The following is a 21,995-nucleotide window of genomic DNA, read 5'->3' as shown; positions in this document are numbered from 1 at the left end:
ACACACACACACACACACACACACACAAACACACATCCCATCCCTCCACTCCCTCAGCTGCACTAATGCCTGATAGGATTGTCGGACCCAGCAGGTGGGAAACGAGACATCCAGTTTCTGGGTCTGTCTAATTACTGGCTCTGGTTGAAGATTCCTGCTTTACAACTTACTGACATATGCTGTCAGGACGCGTCCTAAACTGCACCGCCTGACCTGACCTGCCGCCTACTACACTGACATGTTGGCCTTCAGCTCTGTGTATTATTATTGTTGTGCATGGAGAGTTCTGGTGTTCTGCTTCAAATCCAGAAACTCTGTCGGAGCAGCTGATGCTGTGACATTCAACGTCAATGGATACAGTTATCAGAGGAGAAAAGAGAGTTCACTGTGTTCATGAATGGAAACACATTGACACACTGATGACATATGACGTATGTTTTTCTGTGATTTTTGCCAAGTTTTATAACAATGAAGTCATGATCTGTGACGCCTCTGTTTCATTCCTTCTCTCTGTTTTCTTCCTCCCTAAGCTCCCTTCATTTTCATCTCCTTTCCCATTCCCCACCCCCCCCCCCAAAAAAAAACACACACACACACACTCACCTGTAACACCTGGTGGGTTTGTCGTCCACTCTCAGGCATGTTCCTGTTCAGACGGTCCATGTCCACTGGGTTGTCCACGGCTTCCTGCGACACATGAAGATCCTGAGGGAGGAAGTGAGAACACTGTTATTTATCAGAGAATGAGTGACACAAGGATGATTTCACTCCTGCAGTTCTTAAAATGTCTCACTCTTTCCCAGCCTACAATTTAAAAATGAATTTTTAAGAAATATTCACTGGGATTCCCCCTCTTCACTGTGCATAGAACACTAATGTGTCAAGGTGTGATTCATGCTGTCAGCACACACACACACACACACACACACACACACACACACAACAGATGGTAGACAGCATTTAGCAACACACTCTGCTGGCCGCTGAGGAAGTAACACACACATACACACACACACACACACACACACACACATGCGCGCACGTTTAAATCTCTTGGTAGTTGACACATTCACTGGAAATCAGCCACCTTGGCTGCTCTCTTGTCTCTCAGCCTCTATGAAAACACACACACACACAGACACACAGTGCCCAAATCCCACAAATGCCTCCCTTCTTACTCAGTCATTTTTGGGAATTTCCATCAAGTCAGCACTGAAGAAGTGGCTATAAATAATACCCCATGCCTATAATAGTGCACATGTTAAGTGGCCAGATTCTGTTTAAGGGTGAATACATGTGATAAAATGCTTATGCAGTCATTATGTGAGATGTGAGAAGCTTGCAGTTGTGAGGAAACAGAGGAGAAAAAAAAAGCTTTGAAAACACATAATTACAGCAATCACAGAGAATCAGAGTGTACCCGGAGTCGTTTGCATGTCTAAAATGTTGTGCAGCGGGGGTGGAAAATATGGTTCTGATGTACTCTGCCCTCAGGATAACAAAACACTGCTGCAATATCATCATATTTGCTCTCCTGACAGACCCCATGAAATGATATTCAGTGGAGTCAGCTTCAGGCAAGCCTCAAACAGTAAATCACAAAACAGCCAGAAAATAAAAATAAATGTTTAAAAATTCCATCTGAAAAACTCTTTCATGCAATAAGAAACACTTATCTCAGCCAGAGGAGGGAAGAAACTGTTTCCCCCTCAGGTTTCATGCAATCTCTCTTATGAGGAATCCCCCCCCCCTACCTTTTAATGCCAACCTGTCTCTAAATGTGATCATTACCTTTCTCCAGTTGTCCAAATGCACAGGCTCCATGGCAAAGAGCTGCTCCTGACTCAGTCCTATCAGTGTGAACTTGGTTGGGGAGGACACCTCTGAGACCGCAGAGTGAATTCAGTACAAATTCATCAACGCTGCTCCTTTCCATGAAGCACAAATTGTCTCTTTGTCTTGATCTGTGTCTTTTGTCTCAAGCTACCGGTGCAGCAGTATCCTCTACAAACTCCAATTCAGGAGGTGGACCTGTTGCTGCTTGCTCCACTAAACTAAGACCTACATTCCTGACTGGCAGCACCAAAGACCCAGATAACAGAGAGACATGTGTGCATGTGTGTGTGTGTGTGTGTGTGTGTGTGTGCGAGAGAGCAGTCATCAAAAGAGAAAAAGGAGAAGAAAGCTCAGAGAGGAAGAGAGGAAGAGAGTGATGAGTGAAAGTATTTGATAAAAAATAAAAATCAGAAATACAGTGGTGAACATGTTGAAGCGGGAAGATGTGTGGTTACACGCAAATGTGCAACAATACCTGATTGAACAAGCCACCATGAATAAACCATGAATAGTATAGTATGAAGTGGTGTTCATGAGAGATGATATTATTTTTTCCTAGAAGAAAGACAAGAATGACTAAAAAGATAAAAATACTTAAAGATGAACTGCATCATCAACCATAAAATATGATATAAAAACATATGTTTTACTAATACAAGACAACTTTTTAATATAACTGGAAAAAGCTTAAACAGGTTAATAAGACAGTGGTGTCTGTGGGTTCCTGTGGGCACCACAACACGCTCATGTGGTCATCAGATATGTATTTCCTATGAGTTATGTCTTTCATTATAATAAAAAAGCAACATTGTAATTAATGAAGTAGTGTACAGTCCTACACAGTTGCAGGCCTACATAGAGGAGAAATCTGGCCATCAACCAACAAAACTCAAGAACAAAAGAACAAAACCTTCAATACAATGACCATCATTACTTGGCAGCTTTCCGAATTCCTACCCCAAGCCCATTGCTTCCTACTGGAAACACAAATCTTTTTAACAGTTCACAACTATATAGTATATATAGTTTTTTGTTGTTTTTAAAGCTCAGTAATTTTCTGAAACAGCTGTACTATAGTTTTTAGCTAATGTTACTCAAACAGCAGGAAAAGGTTTTCAGCTGTGTATTTATATGCAACTGGTGTTCTACAATGCAATGGTTCCCTACCTTTGGGGCTTGTTATCCTTTAAAACAATCCAAATTTAACTCACAACAACTAATCAAAGGTTATGTATTTCTATGAACTGTGAGCAAAGAGGGACTCCTTTTAGAAGCCTGAAGAAGTAAAACTGTCCAGTATTTCACAAGCAAAAAGTAAAGACAAGAAGATAAATGTCCACAACAAAATGGAAAGAAAAAAACAGTTTTATGAAGCAGAACTATGCTTTTCTTCTTCTTTGTTATCTTGTTAAACATCTTGTGACCTCTCAGATTCATTATGTGACCTGAGCCCCTAGTTGGAAACCAGTCCTCTAGTCAAATAAACCACAGCGTGTGTGTTCATCTGAAGGATCATGTCATCCAGTGCAGCAGCGTGGCTCATTGATGTGTTTTTAATAGTTAATAGCACAGAGGAATAAGATATATCAGACTTTGGATACACACACAATACTTATCAGTGGGATCATTGGTTTTGGTCTGTACATGAGATTTATTGACAATAAAAAAATATATAGAATGTCACCAGATTTATCGTTTAGGATTTCTCTGATAATAACAGCTGAACTCTGAGCTTTATGGGCTGATATCAAACACGTTAATCAAATGACTAGAAGAGCCAAACATGTAGAGATTTTATGATCTAATAAATCTCTAAGATAAGAAGTTAAGATGAAGAAACAGATTAGTCCTGCTGAAAATGCAGAAACTGTAGTTCAGTGTTAGCTAACAGCCTTTCAACCTCAAATTAGCCACAGTAACCCGTAGATGTCTAAGTTAGCTAGTTTGTTAGCTATGTTTAAAGTTCATAAGTGCCCCTTAGCAGAAAGAGTGATTTAAAAAGCTATTTGCCATTTTATAGTTTGACAAAAGTCCTCTCTGAAGTTCAATTTATACTAGATCTTCAACTTCCATATTAGTGAGTGTGGGTGTTTGTTCCCACCACATCAAAGCCCATTTCTCTCAGTGTGTGGGGGGACATCAGCAGCTTTCCTTTCTCTCAGATCCAGAAACTCTCACCGGACACACAAAGAACTCTCAATCTCTCTATTTCTTTCCCTCCCTCTCCCTCTCTCCTCTCTCATGCCAGGGCAGAAAGGCTGGCATTGTTTCCTGTTGAGCAGGCATGGATCTCTCCTCACACATGAGGGAATCTTTTTTTTTTTGTTTTTTTTTTTTTGATGGGGTTATGAAAGCGAGGGAGGGAGGGTGGCTCACCATTTAGTTGGAATGCAAAAATGTAGAGGCAGGGAGGGAAGGAGGAGGCCTGCCAACTAGATGGAGGATTAAAATGTAGTTCAGATGGGTAGAAATGATGATAGAGAGGAGAGAGAAGATGCTGCAGATAGGTTATTTTCAAAAGCTGATCATTATCATCAAACAGAATTGAAAATGATTTCTCAATTTTACTGAGATCATAAGTCCATTTGCTGTTTAATATCACCGGCTTTTTTATCTGTTAATGTGTTATATTTTAGTATTTAGTTGATCTAAAATCTCAAGTTGAATTTAAAAGTTGCTTTATCACAACATACTGTATATCAATATTGTAGTATAAGTTAATATATTGGGTAAGATTTTATCCATATTGCCCACTTGTACCCCACAATAAAAAAGTGTTCAGCAAGACCAACGATATATTGAAATGTTTTACTAGTGTAGTGGGACTAAAAATTGAAAGTTAGTCTCGCCAGTGGAAAGGCCATAGAGTGATAAAGATTAAACTGGTTTATCTACTTGGGAACAAGAATTTGCTCAGCAAATTTTTTGAATTGTTTCTAAATTATCACATATCTTGTGTTCAAACTAGACGTTTTGTCCTGATGGCTGTGTTAAAGGAATAATCAAAATGAAAAAGGTTCATCCTCACGGGATCATGAATATCCACATTAGCTATTCATGGAAATCTAGTCCAGTTCTTGAGATATGGGCCAATTCCTGGATCAAGGATGTACAGTATGTCAAAATGATGTGTTAAGTAGATTTACCAATAGCTGGGTATTCCACATTCATGATCAATCATAGTATGGCCTTATTAAATGCATTACTTTACACTAGTCTGATTTTACTGTAGAATTCAACAGAGAAGAACATGGAAAGGGAAGATCTAGGGAGGTAAAGTGTGTCTGTAAGCCTGTGTAGAGGAGTTTAGTTGTGTAGTTCAGCTTCTTGTCCAGTAGCAGTCAATCCTCTGGGACAAACAAACTGGTCATTTAAACAGGATGGGAGCAATCTCAGTGAATGTGGAGATAATCAGGAATGTGAAGACAGAGAAAAGGATGCATCGCTTCACAAGCTGTTTGTCTGAGGAAAGCATCCATCTACCATGTGTTTGTAGTCAGCCTGATGTGTTGGTGGAGTGTTATGCTGCTGTTCATACCATTGACTGTATGGTTCATACGTTCACCATTAACCTGTACTCTCTGCTGTGTGAAGCAACAGTTGTGTTTTTTTTTTTTTTTACTGTTTTTCTAAGTAAAAAGACATCTTTGCCCAGTCCACACATCCTGAAAAAAACATACATTTACTGATCAAACAAGTCACGTTCCCCAGAAAGATCCTAAAAGTTTCATCTTTTCATCTTATCTGCTTACTGGACTAAGTGGAGACCACATGCACGGACTCTTGCCAGCACTCGAGGCAGACTTTGAATGAGTGAAGTGAATTTACGGGATATGTTGAATACAATCATCCTCTGTAAAACATTTTGTAACTACGGTTTTGAAAAGTGCTATATAATTAAAGATAACTTATTTACTTAGTTACACTTACTACAGTGGTCAGATATGGTGGGACATGAAGGACTGAAATGGACACGTTTCTACCTGACAGATCAAACTGCCAGTAAAGTTTAGGATTTAAATCCTTAAATCAGAGTTTTATGTAATTTAACAGACACTCCTACCATGCTGTTACAGACTTTGCACGTTTGATCATGTGATCAAATTAATTTGGCATGAGACGCACTTTATATCCACAGGCAAGACGCCGCTGAAGAGACGCTGAAGTGGTGGAAACAGCGATGAGGATGTAAATGAATGGAGGGGAAGGAGGTGTTCCAGCCTTGTAGGTGTGTCACAGACTTCTGAGCAAACACACCTGGCCGCTTTATGGAAGTCCAGCGGACAACGGTCTGAGTGCAAATAAAGGAAAAGTATACATCAGTGTAAAGACTGCAGAGACACCGGAAAAACATCGAGTAACTGTCTTGTCTTTAGCCCAATAAGCAAACACAGAGCTCTGCAGCCTGTATGTCTGTATGTTGGAGGCGGTCTTCTCATAATCTAACCTCAAAATTCACACTGTGTTTTTGCCCCATTGTTGTCAAGTCAAGATTATTTATGAAGCACATTTAAAAACAACTAGAGTTGTCCAAAGTGTTGTACAAATTACAATAAAAGGCTCAACAGTAGCAACAAGGCACTAATAAAAGACTAGTCAGTTGGTTTCATCATTTCCCAAAAGCATCTTAAGACTAACATGATCATAAAATCCATTTTAGGAACCTTTTCAAGCTTAAGAGGTGTTTCCCAAAAGCATTGTAACAAAACGCTCTTAGAAACGATCAAAGATAAGTGACTCCTACCCACTCATAGGAGGCCAAGAGCATCTTAAGAAGCAAAAACTACTACAGGAGGAACCAAAAACTACATGTTTCATTTAAGTTTTTCATTGTTTTCATACATTTTTAAGTCAATACTTTTATTGTTAACATCGTCAACATATCATGTTCTTTGTTAAGTGATGTTTGGTGTAAAATGAGGACTGATGATGTTTAAATTAGAGCGTAAAACTAACATGCACACAAAATTTAATTCAACAAGTGATCTGCCAGTTTGTGTCATCACCGTCCTCCTCGCCCTGTTCTTGCATGATAGCCTGACCTCCACCCAACAACATGTATTATATAAAGACTGTACATTGTTTACTGTACATGAAGCTTCGTTTTCATACTGAACGATATGCAGCGTTACTTGAATTCAGCATCACCTTCAGCACCACAGACAGACGACGTTAAGAAGCTCTTAAAGGTGTGCATGTGCACTGGTTCTTAAGTTCAGCTTTGGAAAACGTGTAGAAATTTAAGAGCGTTCGTAGAAAACACTCTAAGATCGATTGTTATCAGGAAACGAGGCCCTGGTCTGATCTGTCAGCCATCTTTGTTTGGTTAGCAAAAGTAAAAGCTAACACTGGCAGTGATATGCTATGTAAAAAAAACACTGCTTTGTTAAAATGTTAGTGTATCAGATATTGGAATCTGATATTAAGACCAACTCAACAAACAACGATATCTACTGTGTGGGTTAATCTGAGCAAAACATCAGTGTATAATCTCTGCTCTTCTGTTAGCTCAGCTAGCAGCTAACATCTCCCTGTTTATCACCACTATAACTGTGACACTTTACATATTACATCGCTGGTCACATATAGAGATAATATTAGGTTACGTATTAGAGCTTATGTTCTTTGTCCTTTCTTTATGTTTACTGATAAGCTGGTGGTAACATGGCTAACAACACACAGCTGTAAGTATTTGACATATGAGTGATAAACCAGGCAGTGTGTGATAGTAAGCAGCTTGAAACTTACAAAAATACCATAAGAAACAACCGTTACTGTGTGTTTTTGTTCTGTGTATGACCAAAAATGTAATAATTTTCTCAATTTGTATGGTTACTAAAAGTAGCAGAGGCTTAATATTTAGCTTTAGCTGAACTTTTCTTCACATAATTTGTTTTTGTTCTTTATCACTTACATTGGAATCACATTAAAGGAATCTCTTTGCGGTCAGTATGGACAAAAGGAACAATTACAGCAACCAAAACTATGGGGAAGTTAATATTGATTTGACAGTCAGACTTGAAAAAAGTTGAACCTATCCTTTAATACAGTAAACCCTCAATAGGGGCCTCCATGCAATATGCATTTAAACAAGTGTTGATGTGTGGTGGATGTTACGGACAGAGAGACGAGCATCACTGACAGCTAGGAGCAGATGATGAAGGAGGAATAGAAGGGCAGATACTTTACTCCCTGGTTCTATCTTGTGCAGCCAGCTGCCGCCACACAGCTCTGCTCTGGTCTCCTGATAGTGCAGCCTGTTGGATAATCTTCCCTCTGCAGGGATATCCCACCACATTTCTCTCTGTCTGTCTATCTTGCTTCGTTAGTCTCTCTCTTCATAATTCTTCTTTCTTATCATTTACACGCCCTCGATCCATCTCTGGCTGCATTCTCTCTGACCTTGGAGTTTCTTTTTAGACACACACAGTTGTACTTCTATCCTTGTGAGGACCCTCATTGACATAATGCATTCACTAACTTTAACCATCACAACTAAATGCATAACCCCAACCCTTGCCCTAAACTGAACCCGAACCTAATTCTAACCTTAACATTAAAAGCAAGTGTTAACCCTCAAAAAACCCCTTAAATTTTGTTTTTAAATTTTTTGAGCGGTTGATATGAGGCAAAAATTCAGGTAAATGTGTGAAAATTGCACAAAGTGTTGTTGCCATATCAATAATACAGAATCAGAGACACATGAAGGTTTCTCTCATGGCCATCATTGACTTCACAGCGTCCTCTGCTCAGAAAACTGACAGTGGAAGATAGATTTTTGCCAGTTGAAGGAGTCTGCTGTCTGCATGCTGCAGTGTTACTTTGTTTTTCTCTGCTGGATGCAGCCATAGACAAATGACACATTCTGTTTTTAGAAACAAACCACAGATATGCAGTAAACTTTTGCCGTGGGAAGAAGGGTGGAGCCACAATTTACGCTTCTTTTTGGACCAGACTGCCGACTGTATATGCTATATATACACATCTCCAAATCATAGGAGGTAAGTTATGTAAAATCTTGCTGTTTTTGTGGCACAACATACAAAGCACAGCATTTTTAAATCACTCCATTCCAGCTGTAAAATTCTCCAAGACAAGTGGCTCTTTCAGATGTATTTATACAGATCATCTGAGTGTTTTAAACTAATATGATGAGATGAGGTAACTGATTTGGATGCAACATCATAACAACAATGACAAGATAGTTAAACATCTGAAAACTTCAACATAAATTATACAAGTCTGCCTTTGTGGAACACACAGGCAGCCAGGCAAAAAGTGATTTTATGGCAGTGAGGAGGCGGCTGTGCAGCTCATACACAACACACTGTATATGAAACCACAGTCTGACAACACCCAGCAGACAGCCTTCATCTGCTCACAACTACAAACACACAGACCCTCATGCTTTGATCATACTGAGATCTTTGAACAGACCTAAAGTCTCCTCCACACAGAGTTATCCCTGAAAAAGTCATTCTAAATGTTATATACCTCAATTTATGTATGTATGCACTCAATACAGAAAACCTCCTCACCCAGAAATGCTATCAGGTGACACCAGCACACACATGTTTACCAACTAGGCTCATTTATATGTCCACATCTGTAACTCTACATCTGTCTCTAGTCTGTCTTTGGCTGACCGTTGCTTCATCTTGCTGGACATGAGCACACATTCATGACCTCTGACTCTTCACACTGGTCAAGGAATTTCCTGAATTTCATGCAATGTTTTAGAGATATATCAAGAATAAGGACATCCAGATGTATACCAAAAAGGAGGAATTATAAAATATAAACATTTTAGACATAATTCTGACTTTGAAAAGTCTCTGTAGTCCTGTGGATCCTTAGAGCAGTTACATTTTGGTGGGAAACACAGGAAGAAGTCCATCTATGGAAGTTTGGGTGGGACAAAGTCTTGTCTGTCTGCAGTTATTTCTCAACTATTTCTTACAACTTCACTTATGGCTGTCTGCACACACATCACTGCCCCAGTGGTGGCTTACAAACCCAAACCTTAACATAGCATTACCAGCTTTATAAGACGATCATGAATAGCTTTGGTTGGTGGCGTCCTCAGTTGTGGTGTCATGGTTTGAAGAGATATCTGTTACAAAAACAACAGCATTCTCTTTTACGAGCTTTAACAGCTTATCGTGTTGCAAATCCATCAAATAATGTGTCAGGAAGTTGTCATTTTGACCGACGTTTTGAGAAATATGAGATAAAAGTGAAGTTAGTGGTAGTTTCACACAAATATGAGCAAAACTCGGTTATATGTGCTTTTAATTCCTCTTTAAAAGGTTATGTCATTACATAACTTGCAACAGTTTGATACTATTTATGTATTTGGGAATATCACCTACCAAACCTTTGTGATAATCTTATTTTTGTACAGAGGCACATGTCCAGACTCACAGCAAAAGAGTGTGCAAGCAACAGGATGAAGCATGTGACAGACAGAGGAAGAAGATGACATACAGAGAGGCTTCATCCAGCAGTCTGAGTGTCACTATATGTAGACTTCCTGTGCATCGAGCTGAGCCAGGGACTGTTTCCTGTAAGTGACACAGGCAAAGGTCAGGGTCAGACCCTGCTGTGGGACAGGACTGACCTGATGTCTGTTATTATCACATCTGCTCAGATGTCTAAAGTGCAGTTATTATATTTGCTGAGTAGCAGGTGGTTGGACTGGTAGCAAATAATAAAAAAAAGATTTAAAAAAATTACCTCCAGTTGATAATTATAGCTTTCCTCTTATCTTCAAAATACAGTCAACATACATGAATCAGTATCAGTTTGATACTAGTTTAATGTAATACACATTTATTTTTCTCATGACGGTTCTTCAGTCTAAATAGACGCGATAAATGGATGCAGTTTCAATTGACTTAAAGCTGCACTAATCAATATTTTTATACTAACAATGGATCAAATTACAATGTGTATTGTGTAACTCCTAGTGTTTAACGAAAAGAGAATTATTATTCAACTCTGCATTTCATCTCAACTCTATGGAGCCTTTTAGTCTTCTTTGGGTCATTGTTTTGGTTTTCCAGCCCACTCATGTTGCTCTTATCAACCTTGTTTCTAGCAGCAACAGGCAGTTCTTTTCAGTGAAAAAGCTCTGATAAACCCACTGTGCGCCACCTGCCCAACATCTAACTGCAGACAGATGAGGTTAACTACTAGCTGGTGAACACAGTGGAGCATTTAGCAGCTAAACAGCCAGATGTTTTTCTCAGTGGTCGGTGGAGACCAAACTAGAGCTAAAAGTAAACGTTGGACTTAAGTGGCCAAAAATACTATTGCAAATGAATGTAATGTAGCTCCATGTCTGCTGGATGTGTAGATATGTGAATGTTTGCTAACATGTTAACCAGAACAACTTTATCATGTTGTTCCGGTGCTCAAAGATGGCCAAAAAAAAGAACATGCACCTTTAAATTTGAATTAGGGTACTAACTATTGTTTCACTGTATTTATGACGAGTCTGAGTTTTAAGCAAACGCCATCTGACAAGAAAAGCTCCTTGGCGGCCGTCAATTCATTGGTCAGAAATTTGGTGCAGGAAAGGATTTATTTTGGCTATGCTCTGTTTTTAAATGAGATTTGGTTTGGAAGCACACTGACAAACCAGCCTGTCAGCATGGTCTTGTTCCAATCGATGAATTATGTGCTGACATGAAAACAGGAGACAAATGCTCCAAGGTTCTAGATAAATTGAGACAAAACGTGTTATGACGCCACGTTCAGAACAATTCTTTTAAAAATGTTATTCATATTTGTTGGTTGGAATTATGAATCACATTTTGTTCTGAATGATTGCTTCTACACAGTATAGTATTTTTACACAGATAAGAGTAAGGCTAACCAGCACACATTAAAATGTAAATCTATGCTCAGTGAGATAGCAGCGTACCCCTCATAGCCTGATAGCATGAGTAAACACAGATTCATTACTCTGGCATGAAAACACTGTGCATTGGAGAGACGCCATTATCAGCAGGCAGCTAAACACACCAGCTGCCCCGTCTTTGTGTCTTGTGCAGACACAAAGTGGTATAAACACACACAAACAAACACACTGTGCACACTGGAGTGGCAGCAGTTACAGACATGCTGCTTGAATCCAAGGATTGAATGGGAAAATATAGGTGAGCAAAGTGAATAAATAACCTCTCCACCATCCTCAATGACTACTGTTGAGATGTCCATGAGCAAGACAAGATTAAACTTCTGTGGTCGTACTGGGCTGAAAAATAGCTCTGCTGACTTTCCTCAGATGAATACAGGTTCCAGTACAAATACACCGGTAAACAGAGCAAATAGGTTGACATTAGAGCCTGGCTGGCTATAAGTTGTAGTGTAGTGTTTGCCTGCTTTGTCATCAAAGCTGTGAAATCACTGGCAGCAGAGATGTGTGAAACTGCAGCACAGCAGTTCTGAGGATCAGAGGGCCCGTCATTATTAGATTATTGTCTTCAGTGACAGTAGAAATTACACCTCAAAGCCTCTATGAAAGAATACTTGTTGTCGTTATCCAAACCATTGTAATCCAACACAGCAAAGTGGTAACTTTGACTAAGACACAGAGCTGGAGCCACAAGCAGAGATGACTCAGTTTTTCTCTGGCTGTCTCTGTACTCAAGAGAATGAGTGGAAACGGTTGTAAAATACATTTTTTGACATGTTGAAAAGAACATTTTTTTTTTTTTTTACAGAAAATTAATTACATTTTTTGATTTATTGCAACCACTCTACTCTGACCTTTAGTTGCTGTGTTGCTGCTAGTTGGTGTTAAAGGAATACTCCACTGTAATTCTGTCTTTTTTGAGTGTCAAATATTCCTTGTCGGGTTGCAGTGTGGCATGCTGAGGCCTAGTGGTGGAACAACAACTCACTGAGAAACTTTAAGATGTTTTTTTTTTTTCCTTTCATTTATCACCTATCTGATGATTGGGTGGCGCGTTCCTTAAATTCCACTGCGCTGAAGCTATTCAATCTACTGAAACATGTCCTAACTCCAGTCCAACACTAACAATCATTGTGAGTGTGCTGGCATGACAACGCTCAGAGCCAAAGACTAATACGTTTGACAAACGGATAAGGATGAAGGTGATGAAGACCAGCTTTAAAACATGATCAGTGACAGCATGAATGTATTGTTTTTTCCTCTGTTAGGAGAGAACAGCTGAAATATGACCCCTGCATGAATAGTTTCTTTAGTCTGCCAGAATTGTACTCTAAAGACAGATCTGGATTCAGGCTGTGTTTGCCTTCACCAAGAAACAAATGATTGAGTACACTCCTGCTAATGACACTAGAACTGGCCAATTTAGGTCCAGGACTCCTAAATCAAAAAGCTGACTTAAAGCCAATGCTTACGTGTTGCTGTGGTTCCCTTAATGGCCACAAGATGTTGCATCCAAGAAAAACTGACGATACAGTAGTCTCTTCAGAGAGTCCAAGGTCTCTCTTAAAATACAATTTCTGTAGTAGTTTAGCCATGCTAGCAGGGTGCTCTATGGATGGCAAGCTGATCTGTCAGTCGGTTGGTCACCCACTTTGGTCCAGATTGAAATATCTGCACTATTGGATGCATTTCCATGTCATTACTTTTATCAGCCCATAGAGAATCATCACCCATCTCTGCAGAGTGTTTTAGCACCTTTCAGCTCATTGTTTTGGTATAGCTCATAACTTTATTGTTTTGGTTCAGTCTCATTGTTCTCATAATTCTCAACTGTTTTCGGTTGGTGAAGCTCTGATGGACCTGCTGTTCACTACCTACCTAGCGCCAAACATCCCAGACCTGAGACTGTATAGCAGCTAGCATAGTGGAGTCTGTAGCGAGAAAAAGAGTCATGTAATTTTCTCAGAAGTTAGAGGACACCATAACAGAACTAAAAAAAGAGTGAATGTGACCCCAAACACAACTCCAAATGAATACTACTGTTTCTCTGTGTCCCATGGATGTATAAACAGACAACTGTTCGCTAACATGTTAGCTTGTAACATGCAGCTTTAATATCTCAGTTCACTGGATATTTTCTGATGTGTTCTGGATGCAATTTTGAGGATTATTGTTCTATTAAACAGATATTATAGCTTAAACTTGAGTACGTTTTGGGGGTCTGTCTGCTTGATTGACAGGCGTCTCAGCTTTTCACACTCAGCTGTTGCGATTGGTAGCTGCTTGCTTGTTGCACCTCAGCTCCACCAAGGCTTCAAAGCATCTCGTCAGAAATTTTTGTTTGAAATTACAGAGGTTATGTCCATCACAAATACAGATGCATGATCTGCTCAGTGACCAGTGCATCAACTACTAGAGCCTCCACAGTTCTTTTGCTGGCTCATCATTCAGACATCATAAAGTAATAAAGACTAAAACAGCTGGACGGCAGTAGTCAGAGTAAATGTCACGTGTCACTTTCTCCTCTTGAGCTGACAGACCACACAGTGAAACCAGTGGGAGTGAGCGACTGGGAATGTGGTATTCCAGTGCTATTCCATTGCTCAGGGGTTCCGTTGACTTTTGGCTCAGTGTTGCCCAAAGACGTGGAGCTGGACCGGCATTCCAGCCTTGCGGGGACAAAGAGGCTCTTTCAACAGCAGTAATCCTCTGGAGGAGGAGTGGGAACGTTGCTGGCCTGCTGCTGCATACTGGACTACATGACCCACACTAAAGTTCACACACTGCGTGACCACAACACACGGGGACAGGACCCTGCATTATACTGAATGGGGTTCCTAATATTTTGTCCACTCCATCAACATACATGAGGGGGGCAAAACATTAGAAACACTTTTCAATATAATGCATCCCAGTACACCACCACCCACTATGACCTCAATAATAAACATAAAGTAGAATTATCACCTTTGTGACAATGTCAACAAAAACTGAAAATGTATAAGCTTTGTAAAAGTAGAATTTATAACAGAGCTGTTGTATTGGATTACATTAGATTGCACAGGTGTAGCTAAGTGAGTGTATATCAGCTAACCAATATATAAGTTTAACCCACACTCCTTAGTTCTTGTCCACGTAGCATACATAGTAAATAAAGTTGATCTGAGTGTGTCTAGATGAGTTCAGCACAGACATTCTATAAATCTTGGCAGAGCAGGTTCATTAATGAGCCAACATCGTCCAGTTTGTCGCCAAAACAAACACAACAGCATGTTTCCACCCTGAAGGAGGAGCTTTAACTTTATCATGATACACAGTCAAACACTCATCTACACACACTTACATTCACAGCGTCACTCACCCTCTTCAGCATGATGCTCTCCTTCACAACTTTTAGCTCATTCAGAAATTAATTTTCATAATATCCAGCTGGTGTCCATATTTAATACTGTACTACCAAAGTCCACCCGGCTTAGTTGGATGTAGGAATGAACATTGTTGGTGGCAAAGTATGAAAGAAGGGAGTGACGAGGGAGGGGGTGGAGGCAGGGGAGGGAAGGGAAATGAAGGGGCGGTTGGAGGCAGCGTGGGATATCCCTTTGAGTCATGGAAACTGATCCAAGTAGCAGACTTGCTCACAGATGACCAAACAGCCAAACAGCCTTCTGTGTATTGTCCTCTCATTAACACTGAGAAGACATTCAGCAGCCACTGGAAACACTTACTATATACTTCCTTATGGGATGATGAGTGGAAAACATGCACAATAGCAACGACGAATACACACACACACATTTTGTGTTTTCACCACTTTCTGCCACGTTAACAAGACATTCTTTTACTTGTGTTTCTACTAATAATTGTTGTAATGTTATGTTTTACGTATTTGATTCTATGGCATATTGTATTGTACAATTTTACTGTCCATATATCATTTTTTTAAAAATATATTCCTCTTGTTTGATAGTCTTAATGTCATGTAACTGTCCTGTTGAGACCTGTTTCAATGTCTTTTTTTCTCATCTTTTGGTATCTTTTAATTGTACAAATAAAGGAAAAGAAAATGGGTGGGGAAGGTTTTTAAAAAATATTTTTCTCAAATAGTAATTACAGAAATGTGCCTTTTAATCCCATATTATCAAAAACAATTGCATTTATTGCTATTTATTCTCACTATATTTTAACTTTCCTTTTTGACACACCCACTAACATCATAGTGCATCAGTGTGCTCACAGATTTTCCTTCCAAACAGCCAGACAAAGAGAGACAGAGTGTGTGTGCATGTGTGTGCATGTGTGTGCGTGTGTGTGTGCGTTTGTGTGCGTTTGTGTGCGCGTACACGTCCAAATAGGCCAGGTGAAGATGAGGAGCGGCAGCCAAACACCATGAGATCATCCTTTACCAGACTGCAGCCTCTGCCAAATCCTTTGTTACCATGGCAACCCCTCTGGGAAAACACTGTGAAGTGTGACTGTGTGTGTGTGTGTGTGTGTGTTTGTTTTTGTGTGCATCTGCAGCATATTGCTTACAGTTGGTTAGACGTTGTAAATTGTTGTACTATAAGTCAACAATGTCTGAGAGTCTTAATATCTGAGTGTGTGAGTATGAGAGTGAGAGTGAGACAGGAAAAGGTGAAGTGAAGTGAGGTGAGCAGTCTGAGAATGATAATGTCTTTGTTTTGGGATGAATCGCTGGCCAGAAGGCATGCTGGAGATAAAAGACAAAGACAAAGACAATGACGGCAGGAAATGATGGGGGAGGAAAAAGAAAGAGAGAGAAATCTACAGAGGTCATATCCCAGTCTGCAGATGACATGCATTCTGATTGGCTGCCTGTTTGAGTGTGTCTGCATGTGTGTGCGTGACTTGTGCATGCTGCAGCTGTTGGAGAGACGGCGGATTGCACAGCTGTTTGTTTGAATAACAAAGTGGACTGAGCAGTATGTCAGGACAGAGTGCAACCCAAATCTGACCTACAGTAACCTCTGCTGTACTGATGAGGGGCTCATCCTCACTGCTTCCTCCCTGTTAAAGATGCAGTCCATCATCCCTCTAAATTTAATCCAAATCAACAACAAAGACTTTTAATGTTTGGACCTTTTTAACTTTAAAGGATGAGTGAATGATTTATTACAACTTGGTTGTTATTTTTGTATTTAGGGTGTGTCATGTCTATGTTATAATAACTCACCATTAGATTATAGGTCAAATTTAAAGCCGCATTCCTTTTTTTTTCTTTTTTGCTACTTGGTCGCAGTGCAACAAGCTGTAAACACAACACTAACATAGTATTACCTCATAAAGTTGATATGGCACACAGTTGCCTATTTACTCATCCAGCAGTCACAGAGCAGCATTAACATTCATTTAGAGTGTCTCTCTCCTTTTAGCTCTGTTTTGCTCTCCATCAACTACTGAGAATATCTAGCTGCTCAATGCTCCTCTATGTTCACCAGCTGGTTGCTAACTATAGCTGTCTGCCATTTGCTGCTGGGCAGGTAACATACAGTGGATTTATCAGGATTTTGCTGGAAACAGCTGTCTGCTGCTGGAAACAATGCAGACCAAGACAGTCTGGTTACAGGCTGTAAAACCAAAACACTTGGCTGAAAGATGCTAAAACTCTCTGTAGAGCTGAGGGGAACTGCATAGTTGGTGATAATTCTGTGGGTTCGTCAGTACGGACAACACCTTACCACACACACCACACATCGTCATTTGATCCATTGTTACAAACCATAATAGTCTTTATTTATAGAGCACTTTTCCTACATTACAAAGTGCTTCATTCAAGGCAAAATAAAATCAACAAACTATTATTAGATTTTGAATGTTTTAGAATGAATTTCCGTATTCATGTCAGTAATAATCCCTCATACCGCAAGAGAACTGTACATGTCAGCACAACTACAGTAGGTCAAAGTTAAACCAGGAAGTCCATCTATAAACTGTGGATGTTTTCAACTGAGAGTTTGGGTAATAATTTTACTGTTCTCCTTTTTTTTCCTTCCAAATAATTTGACTAACCTGGGGATTTATATTAAACCTGTCATATTAGCATCAGTTGTACTTTGTGTTTAGTGTTAGTGTAAGTTGTAAAGATGTGTGCAACATAAAGTCAATTAAAGGGACCTATGTTTTCAATGAAATATGCTTTACTATCATTATTTTATCATTTGAAATTCAATTTGATCATTTCTCTAATTACAGTGCCTCCATTTACAGAATGCATCATCAAAGTGGCCCATGCCCCAGTTTTGCCACTATATTAGATCTGTTATCTGAGATATTACATGGGTTTTTTTTGTTTTTTTTAAATTACGGCACACCCATCAGGCTAATTATTTTTCATCCTGCAGCTCATGGCAAAGATGCGCCCTTCATCACGCCTTCAGTTTCTATCAAACATGGACAATTAGTGTCGAGAAAAATTGATGAGCACAACCCAACCAGTAGTACACACCCACTCCAGTTTACACACAGAGGTCAATTACCACTGAAACTGCTTCACACCACTGATAAATAATCATTATCCAGACCTGATGCTGTAATCAAGTGGCTCTGATGCAAATTGCCTGCATGTAATGATGACTCCTACTCCAGATTTACAACCAACAACTGCCAAACTGCCACCATTTGCTAATTTCCTTCATACATCCACTCATTCCCCATGGCTCTTACACTAAGCAGCCATGATACACTGAAAGTATAAGCCTGTTAAAGTCCTCTGGTGGTGAATATCCAACAAGGCTGTCTCTCACCAGCGAAAATCATCACATTCAAGGTCAGCAGTATCGCTAGCAGCAGAAGTGGGGCACCCACAGCACCCAGAGGAGGCATTAAGACCCAACACAGGGGAGCCAGTAAAAGAATGGGACTGGATGGATGTCGGGGGTGGTGGGGGTAGATAGAGTGCCTCTGTACTGGCTTGATTATGCTCTCAATAGAATGAGCTCACATAACAAAGGATTTATTATCGCTAGTTGGAGAGTTGCTGCAGTCTGGGAACTGTGCGTGGCCGTTTTCTCTGCCAGACGCCCGAAAAATGTGGCCCAGCTCTGCTTTTGGTCGGGGGGTTCAAACAACAACAAACCCTGTATGGGTCTCTCTGCCTCACCCTATAAAGCAGCCAGTGTTTCAGGAGGGTGGGAATACCAAGAGACTAACGTGGCAGTATAGGAGTGCTGCCTTCCACAGGCCCATGTTTTCTTCTCTATCTCCTCCAGGTACAGCAACACTGTCTATCTGTGCTTAGAGAGGGAGAAACTGATCATATCTGATTGGAATTGTAATCCAAATTGTGGCACACTTATGAAAAAAAATCAAGATTATTGGATGGATTCTTTACAGAAACGTGTCTTGACTGAGAGATTATTGCTGCATGTGTGTACAAATATAATTTTACATGCCTAAGAATTCACATTAAAGGCAAAGTAATGCAAAAGTAACTGATACTTGGACAACATTGTCTTAATCTTTAATTTAATCATTTAAACTAGTTGCTAACTTTGTCTGTTTGCAGTTTGGGCAGGTAGTGTACACTGGTTTAATAAAGCTTTTTCACTGAAAAGAGCTTCCTGTTGCAGCTGCTGGAAACTACGCTGATGAGAGTGAGTGAGAGTGAACCAAAACAGTAGTTGAGGGCCAGAAAACCAAAACAATGAGCTGAAAGATGTTAAAATGCTCTGTAGAGCTGAGAGGAATGGCAGTACTTCTCTGTACTTCTCTGTGGGTTCATCACATGAGCAAAACCTTTCATATTGCACGTAGTCATTTGATCCATTGTTGATATAAAAATACTGATTAGTGCAGCTTTAAAACTAACTGATTCAGTTCCAGGTGTGATCCAACATGTTGACCTGACCACTCCTGCCTGATTATCTCAGGCTTCGCAGGGAGACTCCACCTGACAAGCTCAGTCTAGACTGTTGTGTCTGTGCTGCTGATAAAGCAAGGACACACTCAACCTCCAGGGAAAGAAACATAGACAAGATCCCAAAAAGGAAAAATACAGATGATGAACGATTAATATCCCATTGCCGTTCATTCATAGTGATAAAAGCAGATTCAACCATGGAAAAATGCCATTTAAATCATCCAATCAAAACTCTGTCATCTGTAAACCCACAAATACATTATCATCTATTCTGTCACTGATAGTAGTGCTGAGAAGAGAAACTGTATGAAACAATGTAAGAACCACTGGAAAATGCCAAAAAAACATCCATTATATCACAAACAAATTGTACAAGCTAATATTGCCAATGATGTTCTACATCCCCACTTAAAAATACGTTTATAACCTTAAAGTATAATCAGCAATTATTATCTAGAAATGTATCACAGAAGCACATTTTTATTGCATGCATTCTGCCGCTATGAAATTTTCATCAATTACCATATTGATCATGGTTCTTATATTATTAATACAATTAATTAAATTGAATGAATACAATCAAATGATACAAGGCATTTATACAGTATATATTGTGCAAATCGTGTAATAAAGGGCGTAAAAAATTCCTTCACTGCTTTTAAATAAGATTGCACTTTTGTACTTCAAGTGATAATCACAAGTGTAAACCACAAAAATAACAGAGAATAAGTTACACTTCTGTAGCTGCATGAACAAACCTGTCTGACACCTGGACTGACCACACACACACACACACACACACACACACACACACACACACACACACACACACACACACACACACACCAGGCACAACATAAGTGCCAATCCTGCCAATGATCAAACAACAATCACCCTTTAATCTCAACATGTGAGGCTTCTACTTTACCTGACGGAGGCGTGGGTGTGTGATGTGACAGTGGGACGGTGGAGTAACACCAGCAGGACTAAACAATCACACCACGGCTGCTCATCAAGATGCGACGGGACGGAAAACTGCTGCTGGTGTCACAAAATTCAAAAACTCTGATCCAAAGAGGAGGCTTCCTTCTCTGCGTCCTCCCTCTCTCTCTATCTCTGTCCTGTCGTCAGGGTCTCTCTCACTGACTCTCCTCGACACACACACACACTCTGTCTCTCGCTGTCATTACACACACTGGGCTAAAGCCATGTGGCCGACACTCTGCTGACACACACTGTCTGTCTGGCTGCTGCTGCTGGTCCCCTCCCTCTCACTCTCTCTTGACTCACATGCTCCCTCTTTTACTCTCTTTCTCTCTCTTTTGGCATTACTCACACACACTCACACACATAAATGCATGCACGCACACACACACACACACACACACAAACACACACACACACTCTCCCAGCCTTCCTGTCCGCTCAGCCTCACCCCAATACAGGGACACAAGGCGCTCATTCTTCTGGATAAAGAAATCCTGTGTTGTTCATGAAAAGCTGCAGAAATGTTCACCTTAAACCGGACTCGTAGGTAAACAAGGTCCTGAATACAAGTCCAATACAGTGAGGGGGAACTTTTCATTGGAGAACAGCCATTTATTCCCTCACACTGGAACTACTGTTACTGTGAGCTACCTTTTCCCACATATTCACTTATTTTCAGAATCTATTCTAGTCTGCTCTATTCTAATAAACATGCTTCAATTCATAGTTCTGTTTCACTGAAAGGCAAGTCTCTCTGTAGCATAAGATTTAAAGGTTACATGTGTAACAGAATCTGAAAATACAGTATGTTCATATACTCAAAAAACAAATGTAAATGGACCTTTATCAGTGAGTGAAAAGTGTATTTAGCAACAAGATTTGGAAAAGCAAAAAATTCTCCAGTTTCACCTTGTAGGTTTCATATGCATCTCTATTGGCTGTGTGCTGTGACTTTTGCTACAATCTGTCTGTAGCGTAGGTTTTAGTTGCCCTGAGCTCAGGCGCACAGGCTCGTGCTCCCTATAATGCCAGGCTGTGTATCACTTTGCTTCCAATTTTCCCCAGTAACTGCCAAAACTACCACCAGGCAGAGGCAGGTATTGATTTTCATCTTGACATTTAGGCAGTAGAAGAATTATTTTCGAGTTCTCAATGCTAATTATTTATACTTACACTTCATCAATCAATCATATGATTACGATTTACGTTGTTTTTTGAGTTTCAGACAGTTTTCTTTGAAATATGTGCACATTCACAGCTCTCCACGCACATTTGGAAATAATAATGCAACAATATTGGTCCCAAGACATTGCAGAGCTGACAGGAAATGAGGAAAGAGAGATGGGGGTTTGCATGCAACAAACGTCCCAGGCT

The 21,995-nt window shown here is 40.0% G+C and overlaps 1 protein-coding gene across 10 annotated transcripts in view; it reads right to left on the bottom strand.

The window, feature by feature from the left end:
• The window catches only part of phldb1b (pleckstrin homology-like domain, family B, member 1b), a 105,059-nt gene extending 84,217 nt beyond the window's left edge, over positions 1–20,842 (bottom strand). For 2 of the 10 annotated variants that reach the window (XM_067593892.1, XM_067593895.1), the window contains exons 1-2: positions 1,792–2,023; positions 604–705 (exon numbers count right to left, since the gene is read on the bottom strand). In XM_067593892.1, coding sequence (XP_067449993.1) covers positions 604–705; positions 1,792–1,824 — 135 coding nt within the window. In that variant the 5' untranslated portion in view covers positions 1,825–2,023. Of the gene's footprint in view, positions 1–603; positions 706–1,791; positions 2,029–15,119; positions 15,257–20,562 lie in introns of those variants that run through there. The other 8 variants (XM_067593893.1, XM_067593891.1, XM_067593890.1 and 5 more) reach the window with 8 other exon arrangements.
• Positions 20,843–21,995: the final 1,153 nt, after the last annotated feature.

This window comes from Thunnus thynnus, chromosome 7, assembly GCF_963924715.1.
Source record: "Thunnus thynnus chromosome 7, fThuThy2.1, whole genome shotgun sequence".
NCBI classification, from domain to species: Eukaryota; Metazoa; Chordata; class Actinopteri; order Scombriformes; family Scombridae; genus Thunnus; species Thunnus thynnus.
Note: the sequence above shows the minus strand (reverse complement) of the source record. Positions and strands in the feature narration are given on the sequence as shown.